The 16,357-nt window shown below is 49.5% G+C and overlaps 1 protein-coding gene across 5 annotated transcripts in view; it reads left to right on the top strand.

The window, feature by feature from the left end:
* The window catches only part of spen (spen family transcriptional repressor split ends), a 91,418-nt gene that overhangs the window by 72,051 nt on the left and 3,010 nt on the right, over positions 1–16,357 (top strand). For 2 of the 5 annotated variants that reach the window (XM_090161319.1, XM_090161318.1), the window contains exons 7-14: positions 45–282; positions 366–883; positions 1,104–1,148; positions 1,950–2,135; positions 2,269–2,580; positions 2,739–14,064; positions 14,164–14,610; positions 14,684–16,312. In XM_090161319.1, the coding sequence (XP_090017445.1) occupies positions 45–282; positions 366–883; positions 1,104–1,148; positions 1,950–2,135; positions 2,269–2,580; positions 2,739–14,064; positions 14,164–14,610; positions 14,684–16,312 (14,701 nt within the window). The remainder of the gene's footprint in view (positions 1–44; positions 283–365; positions 884–1,103; positions 1,149–1,949; positions 2,136–2,268; positions 2,581–2,738; positions 14,065–14,163; positions 14,611–14,683; positions 16,313–16,357) is intronic. The other 3 variants (XM_090161322.1, XM_090161320.1, XM_090161321.1) reach the window with 3 other exon arrangements.

The raw sequence follows: 16,357 nt of genomic DNA, 5'->3' as shown, positions 1-16,357 counted from the left end.
CACTCTTTGGTACTAAAACTCGGTCTCGTTCATTGTCGTGGTAGGCCGGAGGACGTGGAAAAAGCGTTAGAAGTTTCCAAAGACAAGCTCTTTTTCGGCTGCAAGATCGAGGTGACGGCCCACGAGGGCCTGGACGGGGAGGACAACGAGTTCAGGCCGTTGGAGGCGGATCTGGACGAGTTCCACCCGAAGGCGACGAGGACGCTGTTCATCGGCAACCTGGAAAAGGACATCACGACCACCGAGTTGCGGAAGCACTTTGACCAGTTTGGAGAAATTATCGTAAGTAGTCATTGATCCATTCTAAATCGTCGTAATACGAATTTCCGTGACTGCTATGAGACTTGTCCAATATGTGATTTCAGTTTTTGAAAATATCACCTTTTCAGGAAATCGACATCAAGAAACAAGGTTCGTCTTCCTCGTACGCGTTCATTCAGTATTCCGATATCGGCAGTGTCGTGAAAGCCATGAGAAAACTAGACGGAGAAAACTTAGGCTCGAACCGCGTGAAACTCGGCTTCGGCAAAAGCATGCCCACGAACTGCGTGTGGCTGGACGGCGTGACGGACGCCATTTTAGAGAAATTTCTGGCGCGACATTTTAACCGTTTCGGACCCGTGAACTACACCGCGATTGACCGCGAGCGGGGTCACGCCCTAGTCTTCTACGACACGACGGAGTTCGCGCAAATCGCCGTGTCCGAAATGCGCGGCCGAGTGCTGGGCGGCAAAAGACTTCAAGTGGACTACGCTAGTCGCGAGTGCCAGCAGGTGTTCTTCGAGAAACTCGAGTTGTCCGGACAGATGATTCCATCGGGAGGCGAGCGGCCCTGGGAGCGCACGAGGGAGCGCCGGGACTTCGACATCATCCGGGACGAAAGGTATTATTTCTTCCTTTCTCAGCCCAATGCCCATTCTCACTGTCACTAGAGAGAGTAGTCGAATAGTGCGCATTTATTTTCAGTTTTCGCTTTTTAGTTTATGATTACGATTAGTCGTCTACACGATGCCTTAGAAGCCCCGTTTTTTTTATCTTTTTGTCTGATTTAGGAATTTATTTTGTTTCATTTTTGTTTTCTCGGTTTTGTTATCTACTTAAAGACCTATACAAGAGCCTGAGATTGCGAAGGCAAAAGCGCCACCAAGGTGAGAATCTACACGCATATACACACAATCTCCAGGCTTCTTTCCTTTCGTACTAATCTTTCTTTCACCGCAATTAATCGAAGCTCTTTCGCGACTTTCTCTTTAAAATTTTCACGTCTAAGTAAAGGTGATTTTACATCACCGTTTTCTTAACCCTAAACTTGCTAATTCTTCCATTTTACTCTTTCGTACTTTCTAATTGGAAATTTAAAATGATTTAATATCGAGAATGAATTCGGGATCCCTAGGAATACGGGACTGCGGAGATTCTAAACCACGCCCTCTCGTACTTACTACTTCAGGGTTGCCACTGTACCTGGAATTTCCTGGAAAGTCAGGGAAATGCCAGGGAATTTAATTTTGGTGCAATTAGGAAACTTTTACTAAAATATAGATTAAAAAATACAAAATCTTGGCACAAAATAAGTCCGGGAAAACCTCCAGAAATGGTCGGGGATCAACTTCCAGAAATGGTCGGGGATCAACTTCCAGAAATGGTCGGGGATCAACTTCCAGAGATGGTAAGGGGAAAACCTCCAGAGATGGTCAGGGAAAACCTGGAAAAGTCAGGGAATTTGACTGTGAAAATATTGTGGCAACCCTGTACTTAGTAGCGAAATTTCTACAGCTTTTGAAGAACTTTCGCTACGAAGTATACGAGGGTTATACCAGAGTCTCTCGCTATTGCCCCGTATTCTTAGGTACCCGAATGCATTCTCGGTAGTATTCGATTTTGAAGGGTATTTATTTAACGTGAGCAATCCGCTAATCCGTTCGTTTCTCTCGATGGTGCGCGTACAGGGAGGCCCGCGTTGGTTTCGAGAATCGCACGTACCCTCGCTACGAGAACCCGGCAAGAGCCAACAGCCGGGGAAGCTTTAGAGGAACCGTCCAACGAGGAACCTTTAACGCCCGAGGCAGGGGGACTCAGAGTTTTCCAACTAGGTACGAGCTTTATCACGATGAATTTGTGGAGAGGAGAATAAGGTGAGCCTATCTCGAAAGGCCACTGTCTTGATTGTCGTTGTAGTTGGTTTTACCGAACGCGAAAATAAAGTCGACAGTTTGTTGATGCTCGTTAATAATCGTCTTTATCGTTATAATCGCGTTTTCCCTCCAGAAATTACGACGAGGAGTTTAGTCAGGGTAGCGGAGCCAGCTTCGAGGACTCCTACGAGCAGGAACTTCGGGAGTACGGCTACAGTCAGCGAGAGAGGAGGGAGTACGGCAGCGGGGAAGATGGACGCAGCGTGGAACGCAACGTTCGCGGACGCAGCTTCAGTCCGCTCAGGAGGAGGGATTCGGCCAGTGTCAGTCCCAACTCCCGGGAAAGACACAAGGAAGACCGGAGCAGCAGTCCCAGTTTGCGCGAGAACCGAAGCAATAGCCTCAGATCGGGTGAAAAACACGACGACCATTACGGAAAAGAAAGGTATGACTGATCGCCATAACGAATGATATCCGCGATTGTCGCGTATTTAAATTTTCTTGAGCCTAATTGACCAAGATCTTAGTTGGGCATTATGGGGGAACTAGGCTTACCTTTAAGAGGAGTAGACGTCTAAATCAATGTTCCAATTGTTCCGGTAGGTATCTGAGGACGGAGGAGTTGGAAGAGCTGGAAGAGGGCAAGGAGCGTTTAAAGACGGACACTTTGGAGAGGCTGTCGAGGAAACGAAATAAGCATTCCTCGATGGCCATCGCCGTGGACAATGAAGAGCACCATAGTCAGTCGCCGACGAGGTCTCGGCATCAGAGCCGGAGTCAGAGCCCGACGTTCTTGTGCAAGGACCGCAAGAACAGCAAGGACGTTCACGAGCGGGGCGGGCTGCTTTCCAAAAGTCCCAACAGTCAAGGTTCTTCGCGAGTGTCGAGTCCTTCTCGCGAAAACGATTTAACCGACTCGCTGATGGATTACAATGATCACAAAGAACAAACGAATAAGCGGAAAATCGGCGCGGACGGCAAATTTGATCTCAGAGACTCGTTGACGCAAGGTTCGTCGCTGAAAAGCGGCGGCGCCTTGTCGTTCGGGGACTCCCACTCGGACAGCGTCAGTAAGAGGAAGAGCGCGGAACGCCAGGAAGCCCTGGACGCCAGGCATCCGGACAGTCTGGTCAGTTTTAGCGGACTTTCGGAGCGAAAGAAACGGCTGTTGGCCATGTCCGGAACGCCGTTAGGCAGGTGTAGCGACTATCACGAGAGTAGCCACGCGAAAAGCAAATCCAATATTCCAGTTAGCGAGTGTTTGAGCGCTAGATCGTCCATAGATTCGAAAAGCGAGAGTGAACTGAACGAAGACAAACATTTGCGACTCGTGGACTCTCGCAAAAAACACGGACACATTTTCCACCTGCTGGACCACTTGGCGGAAAGGAGCTCCACCAAGTGTCCGGTCGGCTTGGACAACTGCGTGGACAGTGACAAACCCAGTCAGAAAAAAGCTAAAATCTTGGTGCGCGATTTATCGCCTTCGTTAGAGGCTTCTACCAAAGAAATAGCTGTTCTCAACAGCAAAGACTCCTTGCCCCATCAGAGGCATTCGATCCCCCTCATCGAACTCGACCATAGCTCGGACTACGCCGCGCCTAGTGTTAATAAATCGAGGAAAACGGTCTCTGATCCGCGCAACAAATCTTCCGACTCTCATCATTCTCATTTCCCGACTCAGAGGTTAAAAAAGATGGTCGACCACATCGACGGTGACCCCGCCGATATCGGGCAAGATCACGACGGACTCTTGACGACGAGTTGGAGAAAATCGTCGGCGCTGCAACATCCCGTTTTTCGGCGGGATGACGGCGAAAATCACGACAAACTTTTAATTCCACCCTTCGGCGTGCAGTTAGCGAACGAGGTGTCATCCACGAGTGATAGCATTCCACACAGCCGCCACGCTAAATCCCGGTCCTTGCTGGAGTCGCTACACGACTCTAAGAAGGAGCGAGATTCCAGCCCTTTGTCCCTTCCTCTTCCAAAATTCGCCGCGACGTTACGGACTCCTAAAGCATCCCCCAACCCGTTATCTTCGCCGACGCCGAGTTCCGTCAGTCCTAACGAAACCACGTCACCCAAAAACGCTTTCACCCCTTCGAAATTAACGTTGGGACCCTCGCTAAGCGACGAGAAACACGTGGAGAAATCCGCGGAAGTACCCGTTCGTCTAGAAGACGTTGCCGCAATGGAGGTGGACGCTAAAACGGAACCTTTGGTCATCAAGACCGAAAGCGAACCCGAGGTGTCCGAAATATCCTCTCCGTTGCTGTCGCCGGTGGTCGAGAAACCCGTAATTAAAGAAATCGAAGAAAGCTGCTCAAGCTCGGAAGAGCCCGTCGACGCGCCCAACAGGCCGTCGATTGAAGAAAGAATAAAGGCGTTGGACGAGAAGTACAACGCCTGGTCTGGGTCCACCAGAAGCTTTAGTTCCTCACTTTCCGGCGATTCGCCGACAACCCCAACGTGCACCATTGACTACCAAAAATACAGCATCAAGAGAAGGCCGAGGTACAGTTTTTTAACGACCGAAGTCAGGCCGGAACCGTCTGAGATTATGAAGTCGCTGTTGGCCAAATCGACGATATTCGATCAAGATTCCAAGAGGCTTCAGCATATTAACGAGAAGTACGAACCGAAAGAAGTCAAAATCGAAACGTCGGTTAAGGCCAGACCGTCTTTTCGAACAAAAGCCGAGGCCAAAGAGTTTTCTCTACCGATTCAACTCAGCACGACCTCTTTACAACCTTACGTCAATAGTATCGCGCTGCCGACGGGAGCGGCCAACAGCAGCGTGGTGGGTTTCGTCAGCGCGACGTCGGCGGTAGTTCCTCCTTTATCGCAATGTTCACCCGTTACAGTTAGTCACTCGGTGGTTCTGCCGCCTGTACCCAAACAGAACTCTATGGAGGCCGTTATTCCTTCCCTCAAACCAATGGCCACACCCGAGAAGCTGCTACTATCCGCTCTTCCACTCGCCACAACCAAACCTATAGAAACTAGTAAACCAGCTTCTTGCTTGAAGGAATCCCCCAAGACCCCCATCCAGCAAGTTCCTACAAAGCTCGTGGTTGAAGTCCACAACGTTTCTCCCGATTTGACAGTCTCGACGAATTCCATTCCGAACGCCGTCGTCAAAAAGGAAGCGCTCAGCCCCGTGAAATCGGAAACAGTCGTTTTGGTCGACCCCCGGAAAGAAAGCAAAGAAAGATTGAGCCATTCCAATTCCGCGACCAACGTCCTACCCGTTAAAGAATCGAACATTAAGAAGGAATCTCCCGACCGAGACGTGACTACCGCTAAAAAGGAGTCGAGCCACCACCAAAGCTCGAAGGAGGTTCCGAGGAAAGACAGGGAAACCAGCAAAGAAAGCAGTCATCGGAAAGAACACGGCAAAAGCAACGTCAAGAAAGAAGAACACTCCTCTTCGATAAAGGTTGAAAACGTTTTATCGATCGGCGCTAACAACGGCCACAGGAGGGACAGTTTCTCCGAGTCTTCCATCAAAGAACTGAAGGAAATGAAGCGAGAACTGGCCAATCACTCGGACGCCGTTAGTAACCACGCGAGCTCTAACAGTCTGAAACGACGCCTGACGTCCTCGCTGGATAGCAGCGAATCCGATTCTGGAAAATCAACGGAACAGTCGTTCCACGATCGAGATACGTGGCGCGGGAAAGAATCCCTCTCGGAGACCAAGAACTTCGAACCCGAACCCAAGAAATCCAAAGTAGTCAAAGAAATCGAGAAGCTGAGGGAGATGTCCCTCTCGCCACCGCCGCTGATAAAGAAACCGACGGAGAGCAAGAAAGAAAGGTCAAATAGCGGAAAGTCGGAAAAATCCAGCAAATCCTCAAAGTACGAAAACAGCTACGAGAAAGATGAGAGCTCGAAATCTGGCGAACAGAAAATGAAAAGCAAACACGAAAGCGGCAGCAGCAGCTCGCGCTCTAAAGACGAGAAAAGAAACAAAAGTAAAGATGGACGCGAGAAAAGCGACCACGGCAGCAGTAGCAACCGTTCTTCCGAAAAGTCGTCGTCGTCGTCTTCGTCGAAATCCAAATACAGCTCCGAATCCAAATCTTCGGAGTCCCGGAGCAATCACAATAGCGGAAGTACTAGTAAAAGCGGTAGCTCTAGTACGAGTGGAAGTTCCAAAAAGGAATCGGGACACAGCGGCGAACGGGAAAAACATAAATCCGGAGAGAAGAAATCTGGCGATAAAAGCAAACAAGAATCTTCCTCCACTTCGTCCAAATCCAAAAATAGCAAGAAAAGGTCGAAACAAAAATCCAACTTCTGGGAGGAAGAGCCTGTATATTTCTCCATGTACGACAAGGTGAAAGCGAGATCCAGCAAGAGTCAGACCATCAAAGACCAGCAGAAGGATTTGGAATCGATGAGACAAAAATTCAACCAATTGAAACAAAGTCGAGCTAAACGGGAGGAGAAGTCCAAATCGATCGACAGCGACCGCGATTCCGATATGTTGCTGAGCCCGCATTCGTCGGAGTCGGACGGGAACAAATCGAAATCGTCGCCTCTTCCCAACAAGACGAAACAGTTAAAGAAAAAGAAATTGGTGATCGAAAGCTCCTCCGACGAGGATCACCACCAACAACCGCCGATGGATCTTTTCTTCGACGATGTTTCGAGTAAAATTGGCAAGGAACATTCCAGCAATTCCGAATCGGATTCCGATCTGGACTTCAGCAAACTGAACAGCATCTCGAGGAACAAAAAGAAAATGGACATTTACGATCTCGACAGCTCGGACGCGGAAGAACCGACCCCGTCCAGGTACGCCGGTCGGAAGAAAAGCAACCGACCAAAGTCTTCCCCCGAAAAGGCTCCTCCTAGTCAGAAATCCAAAGTCATCAAAACGGACTCTGATAGTTCGGACAATGAATTATTCGCGACACACAAAACGCTGAGCCAGCCTACTACGCCCGTTAAAAAGAAGGACCACAAGAAAAAGAAAGCGTCGAGGAAAGATAAAACCGAAATTAAAAGTGATTATGACATGTCCGACGACGGGTCCGTCAGCAGGAAAGAACACGTTAAGAAAAGCAATAAACCAGCGAGAGAAAATCCTGTCAAAGAAGATCGCCTGGAACCTCAACTCGGTCATAGTGTCGAAAAAATGTCGTCTTCGCAAGAATCTTCCAAACCCGAAAAGATATCGAGCGAGGTCGCCGAGTCCAAGTCTCACAAAACATCCGAATCGAAAGACTCAATCAACAAGTCCAAAACTAACCCCAAGAAAAAGAAGAAATCCAAGAAAACGTCCAAGGTCAAAGAAAAGAAATCACACGGAAAATCCACCCAGGAAGACGGTAAAAAGGGTGACCATGAAAAACCATCCGTCATGGATGATGACGACGAAGCGTCAATGGAATGCAAACCGGCATCGAAGCAGAAGTCGCTTTCCCCTCCCCGCTTGCAGAGCAATCATTCCGAAAACGAATTTAAGAGCGACTTCTCCGATTTCGAATACGACCAACAGCGTTCCACTGACAAAGAACAAAGTGGCGTTTTCTGGCCCGGTACGGACATGAAAATTGACTTCGACGCCGAAACTTCTCGTTGCGACAGCAGCTCGACTATCTCTCACCTCAAAAGTAAGAAAGCGACTAACAACGTCGTCGTGGAAAGGGAACGCTTGTCCGATAACGAAAGACCGTTTTCGGACGAGGACTATCGCGACAACACCCTGGCCAATAAAAATTCTAACAAAACCGAGTCTAAAAATATCAAATATTCTCCGGTCCGGGACACAACCAGCTCCGACGAAGGCCACAACCGACTTTTCGAAGACAATTCGTGTTTGAACGATTCGGAACGATCGGACGCCGATTCCTTCCCAGAACTGAAAATCAACGAACAAGAGGAGGAGAAACGCAAAAAGAGGAAGAAGGTGTCTAAAGAGAAAAAGAAAAAGAATGCCAAGGACGTCGGTGCTCAAGAGCCACCACAAAAAGAGGTTCCTCCGCCCGAACCCGAACCGATATGCTCGCCCAATTTCTTCGACAAAATTCTTTCGCCTCACGATGATGAAAGCAAACTTTCGGAAGACCTCCGACTCGACGAAGAAATCGCCGAAGAGGCCAGACGTCTCGAAGAAGAATTGTTGGCCGCCTCGGAAGAAACCAGCACTTTCGGCGATTCCGAGTCCGTTTCCAAGAAAGAGAGCAAGCACCAGGAGAGAAGGTTCGAGGAAGAAGCCGCCAAGGAAACGAGGCGTTTGGAAGAAGAGCTTTTTATGTCAACGCAACATCATTGGCATTTGAAAGACGACGACAAAACGTACGCCGAAGAAGCTTTGATCGTGCAGAATATCCCGGAAAATATTGTCAAAGAACCAAAGGCCGAAGAAGAAACGCACTCGATTATTAAAGAGGCCATTTACACGGGGCTTAACCTGGATTCACCTCTGCCCATCGAAAGAAGCCAACCGAATCCCATTGATTTCATTATTGACCACAATGAAGCGCAAGACCCCTTCAAAATGAGTAAAGACGGTTCTCCCTACGAAATCGACAATGAGCGGAAGATGGAGGACGATTTAGCCGTGAGCGCCCTTTTGCAAGAAATGAACAACGACATTCCTCCCGAACTTCCTAAAGAAACTGAGTTCTTGGATTCCCTGATTGAACATCACAATGAAGAAGACGCGGACGCTGTTAGCTATCTACTCGAACAGCATTCGGAACCAATGGGCGGACCCGAATCCGTTCCGGAACTTAGTCCGGAAAATATGGATGGCTACAAAGGCGACCATGAACCGAATTTATTTGGAGATATGGATGAAAATCCGTTCGTGGCCGAAACACCAGTGACGCCGGTACGAGAAAACAACCCTAGTCCCGAAACTGCCAGCTTCGAAAACCTGCAACCAAGTAAGAACCACAATTCGTTCAGCGACGAAACCGATATCGCCACTAGTTTCCTTACCATTAACAAAGAGAACGAAACTGCTATCGAGCGTATCGAAGAAGCTAAACAACCGGAGCCAATGGAAAGCCCCGCCGAGAAGGTGGTCGAAGTCTTTCCCTTTTCAGAGGCTCTTAGGGAAGAACTCACCAACGTCGAGGTGCCAAAAGAAACGGTGACTGAACCAGTTCCTGCTCCCGAAGAACCTCTCAATAACTCACCTGAAAACATCCCCGATCTCTCGGTTCCCGAACTTCCCGTACCAGAACTACCCGTTCCCGAATTACCAGTTCCGGAACTTTCTGTGGCTGAACTGCCGGTTCCAGAGCTATCCGTACCGGAACTACCGGTTCCAGAGCTATCCGTACCGGAACTACCGGTTCCAGAGCTATCGGTACCGGAACTACCGGTTCCAGAGCTATCGGTACCGGAACTACCGGTTCCAGAGCTATCGGTACCGGAACTACCGGTTCCAGAGCTATCCGTACCGGAACTGCCGGTTCCAGAGCTATCCGTACCGGAACTGCCGGTTCCAGAGCTATCCGTACCGGAACTGCCGGTTCCAGAGCTATCCGTACCGGAACTGCCGGTTCCAGAGCTATCCGTACCGGAACTGCCGGTTCCTGAGCTATCCGTACCGGAACTACCGGTTCCAGAGCTATCCGTACCGGAACTACCGGTTCCAGAGCTATCCGTACCGGAACTGCCGGTTCCAGAGCTATCCGTACCGGAACTGCCGGTTCCAGAGCTATCCGTACCGGAACTGCCAGTTCCAGAGCTTCCAGTTCCGGAACCACCGGTGCAAGAACTGTCGATTCCGGAGCTTGCTGTTTCGAATCTGTCGTCGAACGAAATGGACGGAGAATCGGACATGATGAAAACCGAGGGCAAGAAATTGAAGAAGAAGAAACGCAAAGACAGCAAAGGCAAACGGGACTCGAAGGACGAATTCGACGCCAGCACGTTAGAAATACAGAAAGACCTGGCAGACAGTTTCCTGAATCTCAGTGAACTTTCGAACACCAACATCGCGCCATCGATACCTCCGATTTTAGAACCGGAAAATCCCAAACAAATCTCCAATCCTTTGAGCGTGTTGAATAAACCAGACGAGTTTTGCAACGAACTCAACCGAAAGGTTCACAAAGACGTCTTCAGGCAGTCGCTTTTCAAAGACGAAATTTTCAAAGATCAGTTTTTGGAAAGTTTCTCGGCGCCTAAACAACACCGCTTTAAAGAAAACACGTTCAAAGAAGTCGTCGAACCTTACGCCAAGAAAGAAGAGATATTTAAAAGCGAGTTCGACTTCCCCAAAACGGATTCGGGAATCGGCATACCCGATTTCACAAAAGAGTCCGACGTGGCGAGTAACCCGTCTCCGTTAGCCGACCACGCCTCGGAAGAAACTGAAATCGAGCAAGACGACACAAAAGATTATCAGAACGACGATTTCTACGATTCGCCCAAAATCTCCGAGCAGTCTGATGCCAACAATTTGGAAAAGGTTAAAAGTAAAATTAAGGAAGCGACGGAGGCTGCCAAAAATGGAGACGACCGAAGTGGAGAGACCATTAAAGAAGTTAATGACACTCGCGTTCATGAAGAAATTAAAGAGAAGCTTCCGAAAGCGTCCGCCAGCACCGAAGAACTGGCTCCTAATGAGAGTGAACTCTTGTCGCCGACCATGGATGTTGGGGTGGTAGATACTGGAAAATCCACGGATAATACCACGAAACGTGATAAAATCTTGTCTAATGAGAACGTAGACGAGCTCAACGCGGTCGGGATTCCCGTTGAAACGGGAGAGAACAAAAAACCGGAGAGACCGAGAAGAGGGCGTAAGCCTAAAAACAGGAAATATTCGGAAAGTTCCAACTACGAATTGTTGCCAATTGAACAAACTACTCCGGTTATGCCCCAGAGAACTTCTTCGAGGCGAGCCCGTCAAACAGCTCCCGAGCGATGCAGGCGATCCCTGCGTTCAGATCCTTTCGCTTTGCTCTCTCCGCCTGAACTGTCCAACCACGGCAGTAACGACGACACGGCCGTCGATAAACACGAGCCTGAGTTTAACGATCCAAGAACCGTCAACGACGACACCCAAAAGTCAGAAACGAATGGTTCACCCGGTGATAAAGTTAACGACGAGACTGTTTTGGACAATTCTCATCACGAGGAAACGTCGAACGATCATTCGGTCGTTGACGGTACCGTTTTGAAAGAGGAGCCGAAGAAGAGACGCGGGAGACGAAAGAAAATGTCGGGAGATCACCATCAAAACTACCTATCTTCGCCGCCGCCCATCGAAAAGACTGACAACAAGTTAGACGACAGCGACGCGGGTAAAGAGAATCACAGGAATAAAGAGTCCCGACTTTGGCTATCAATCTCGGCCACTGACAAAACTAACGAAACTAATAAGGTGGCAGCCATCAAATCCAATTCCAGCGTATACGATATTTTCGAATTCAGAGACTCAGAAGATGAAGAACTTACGTTCGAGAGGGACATTCACTCGAGTAACAAGGATAGAATTCTCGATACTAGCAAACAACCGCCTCACGTACCAGAAACTAAACATCACGATGTGAAACATCGCGAAGAAAAACCTCACGATGTTAAACACCACGAGGCAAAACACGACGTTAAACACCACGAGGCAAAACACGACGTTAAACACCACGAGGCAAAACACGACGTTAAACACCACGAGGCGAAACACGACGTTAAACACCACGAGGCGAAACACGACGTTAAACACCACGAGGCGAAACACGACGTTAAACACCACGAGGCGAAACACGACGTTAAACATCACGAGGTCAAACATGAAGTGAAATTACCGGAACCCGTTGCCCCTCATCTACCAACTCACGATAAAGAAAAGAAACACGAGGAAAATAAGCACAAAATTCACGAAGAAGGCAAACACAAAAGCCACGATGAGAAGGATGCTGGTGCCAAGGAATACGTCACTGAACTAAGTCAGCATGGAAAGATTTCCATCACCATCAGACTTCATCAGCGTGATGGCACTGACGGAAACGGGGCTAGTACCGCAGAAGTGGTTAAAACGTCCGAAGCGGTTTCCATGGAGGAACCAAAGTCGGAAACCGTTAGAACTGAAAAGAACGTCGCGAAACTCGACGTATCCAGTCCACCGGAACCTCCTCAAACGGTCAACGTACGTCAAACGAGAAAATCTTCCAGGCTAACGGCGCAAGTTAATAGGACAACGATCGACGAAGTTATTGAAGATGTCGTAAAAGGTAATTTCAAGAATAACGAGGGCGGTGTTGTTCTACCCACTGAAGTAACTCCGGCCAGAGCAACTAGGAGAACTAGAGCTAGTCGAAGAAGCGAGGAAGCTTTGGCTCGGTTGGGAGAGGATGGCGCCATTGAATCCCAGGATAACTCCAAAAACAAAAACGAACCGATTTTCATCATCCCCGATAATAAGGTTAAAGACCAGCCTTCCGATCTTGGGAAGCCGTTGTCGTTTCTTACTCCAACTACTAACATGGTCGAGCCAGGCTCTATCGAACACGACACTCCCAAGTCTGAAACGAAGATTTCTTTGCGCTATTACCGCATCGCCAGGTCTAATGCCAGAGCGGACAATCAACAGAAAGATGGTCAGGAGCCGCCTAACAACGTGCCGGGCCAGATTCGAAGCGCGACGGAAGATGTCTTGGCGACTTTAACAGCCGAAAACGCCCATCCTTGTACCTCGTTGCCGGTGATGAAAGTGGAACTTCCAGCGATCCCGACAGCGGCGAAAGCCCAGCAGCAGCAGGGTAAGACGAAAGAGCCGGGTTCGGAGAAAGCGGACGGCGGTGACGAAGATAGCGATTCTCGATCGAGTCCAACTGTTCTCATTGATCCTGTTACAGGGTTCTTGACGCCGGTCAACAAGAAAGGAGAGATTAAACCTCAAGTTTCGTCCGGGCAGGACCTTTCCAAACCAGTGAATGTCATAAGCAACACGCCGACCAGCTTAGCCCCACCCGCGACTTTGCCCATTACGTCGGAACCTAGCTCCGTCATTACGAAAACGAGCAACGTTATTTTGAGCTCTTCTACAACACCAGGAATATCGCCCGTCACTCCGGTCGCCAGCGTGCCAACGATAGTCAGTCAACCTTTAACGATAAAATTACCGGTGGCGCCAAGTTCGAAACAGTCGGTGTTAGTTGAAGCGCACCCTTCACCCAAATCGACTCAGCCGACGGTGATATCATCCGTTTCGCCCACCATTCCTTCAACGGTTATGTCGAAACCTGTTAGCGGAGTGATAAAAGATATGACACCGTATTCCGTCAACGCAACTTTACTGCCTCCGCCGATAACCGTTCTCTCGTCGTCCATCACAACCTCAACATCCGTTGTTGTCACTTCATCTTCGGTATTCCCAGATTTGAAACATCAGTCATCGACACCAGTTAGAACAATCGCCGACATCAGACCCTCAAAGGAACTATTATCAAAGATAATGGGTGAATCGCACCCGTCAAGATCTCAAGGTTCGAGAGTGGTTGTGACTGCCGGACATTCATTACCGCCTCCTCTGGTACATAGTCAATCCGCCGTGGTCACTACTCATTCCGCCATGCCCGTTGCCGCGACGACGAACCCCAGCGTGAAAGATAGCGAGAAACTGCAACCTTCTATCGGACACCCGTCGGTACCAATCGCTCAGCCAGTACCAGGCTGGCCCCAAGCAGTGTCTTACCAAACGGCCTTTCCTCCGCACGTGGTCAGTAATAGCTCGCATCATCCTAACGTCGGGAAACTTCCGCCTCCAGCTCAAACAGTGGTGTGCCATTCGGGAGTCAGAACAGTACCATCCGTTCCAGCGATCCCGACTATTACCTCGCACGCGAGAAGTTCCGTCAGCGCTTCTGATAGTAGCGCTAGGACGTCTGGAATTCAACATCACATACCATCGTCTCCAGCCACAATTGGAAACACTATTTCCACAAGACCAGAGGTAAATATCAAATTGATTTTTACTATCCTACCTTTAGCTGTATATAAGCTGTGTATTCGTAATATCTAAGTTTCGATCCCTTAAAATTTTCGTTACAAGACAAATGTGATAACAAGCGGAGTTTCATCGAAAGAGGGATTCCAGAACTTGCCGAAACCTCCGGTCGCTCACTCTGGAAGCTCTGTCAGTCATCTCCATCCACCGGTATCCGACACCAGGCCTATTACTCCCGGAGAATCAGTATCTGTTCCCATCATTCAAAGTAGCACTGGCCGAAACTCCAGTAGAACGCCACCAACGTCTGGAAATAGAGGTCTTCCTGGGTTTCTACCCGAAGGAAACAACCATCACATCCCTCATCAGTTCGCCAACAGCGCCAACTCCTCGAGTCACGCCTCAAAACACGGGAGCTCAAACAGCGACTCCAGAGCTTCTCATTTGGTACCCAATATGGTCAAGGTGTCCCACCAGCAGGTTTCGAAACACAGTCCGACATTTCTCTCTCAGCCGGGATTTACTTTGCCCGGATTCGATCCCGCGGCTTTGGTGCGTATTTTTTTTTTCTGCCAGCGTTGAAGAAAGTGTTTTTTCACTCATTATTGGTATTTTCTTTGTGTAGCACGCAAACGCGGCTGGTTCAGCTCAGAGTGGTGTGATAGCGGAACTTCTACAAAACCCGCATTTCTTTCAACAACATCACAAAGAAATTATGGCAGCTGCTGCCGCTGCCGCCGCTAATAGTGGTCAGTTTAGTGATAGAGTTTCTGGTCAGATGGTTCGACCATCTACGCCGTCTTCAGCCACCGGTCACCCAGAAATGTCACGATTGGGGAACCCTACCCCACCGCACACGCCAACCCCACCCGTTACTACGGCTACTCACGTGCTTCAACCGTCGGAGATACACCCGGCTCACATGGCGGCGGCCAATCTTCACATGAGACATCTGAGCCAGTCTCCGCTCTTAGTTCCTCCTCATCACGGAATGCATCCGTCAGAGTTAAACGCATATATGCATCAACACATGTTGTACGCGGCGGCGGCCAATCACCCGCATTACGCTATGCACACGGCTGAGCTTAGAGCCCAGCAAGAAGCTCAAGTCAGAGCGGCCGCTCTCGGGATGGCCACCAGGTTTGGTTACCCCGCCATGGCGGCCGCCGCAACCCCACCTATTAACTTTAGGCAACCCGCCGAACCTCGCTTGCCTCATCCATCTTCGGCCGAAACCAAATCCGACTTGAAGCCATCCGTGGAACCGGCCAAAGTTCCGGCCGATAGGCTGACCGATGCCCATCATCACCATCACCACCACCACCATCACGAGAGTTCCAAATCCAAGAGTGAAACCGAAACGAAATCCAGCCTGGAAAGTAAGAGAAATGACGAAGGGGACAATGATAGACATCACGGCGCTCTGAGTGACGGTAAGCACGTCGGTCCCGGACCTCCTCCGCCCCTGTCAGCCAGCTCTTTACGACCTCACGTTCCGTATCCAACACCCGTTCGACAACTCAGCCCTCATTTATCAGTTTCGCCTCACGAAAGAATTACGGACTCTCCCGCTGTAGCGAATTTGTACGCGCAAAGTCAAATACGAGGTGGCCATCACCTACCGCCCGATCACAAGGTAGACTTGTCTCGTCAACCTCCTCCCCCGCCCTTGCAGGGATTGCCCAACGTCAAGCAACACGAACCCGAACCGGAAATCAAGCCACCAGCCGCCCATCAAAACCCGCCAAGTACCATCCCCATGTATCCCTTCGAACCGACTTCGCACAAGGCTATGGTTATGGAAAGAGGACCCCCGCCGAATAACGGGGTTTTAGCTCTTAAGAAAGACCCTAGTTCCACTTCCCTTCAAGCGTCACAACTGGGTATGCCTCCCGGCCAAAATGAAGCTCACCATCTCTCCGACAGTATATCAAGTCACGGTAAACATCACGGCGGAAAAGAAGGCTATAATCGTTTGTCGACGGCTTCTTTGAATTTGAGTAGTCAACACTCCGTCGTTTTGCCCGGAATATCAGGGGTCGGTTTCCCCGGAATGCCTCCTTCCTTGCCCATTGGAGAAAGTAATCCGAGAAGGGGTTCTATTCCAACGCCACAGACTGGCTCGGACGCGCCGGTTCATCAACCATCTCCCGCTAGGGCCATTCTCCAACCTTCCGGTGTTACAAGGACTCAACCCCAAACACCTCCTCACGCAAGTCAAGTTCCTGCTCAAGGAGATTCTTTCCTCTTACAAGTAAGTCGATTTAAATATCTCAACCAACGTCGTTACCGTAACTTA

The sequence above is a fragment of the Leiobunum rupestre genome, chromosome 10, assembly GCF_980474605.1.
Source record: "Leiobunum rupestre chromosome 10, qqLeiRupe1.1.hap1, whole genome shotgun sequence".
Taxonomy (NCBI): Eukaryota; Metazoa; Arthropoda; class Arachnida; order Opiliones; family Sclerosomatidae; genus Leiobunum; species Leiobunum rupestre.
The sequence above is the reverse complement of the archived record's forward strand: the minus strand, read 5'-3'. Positions and strand labels throughout refer to the sequence as shown.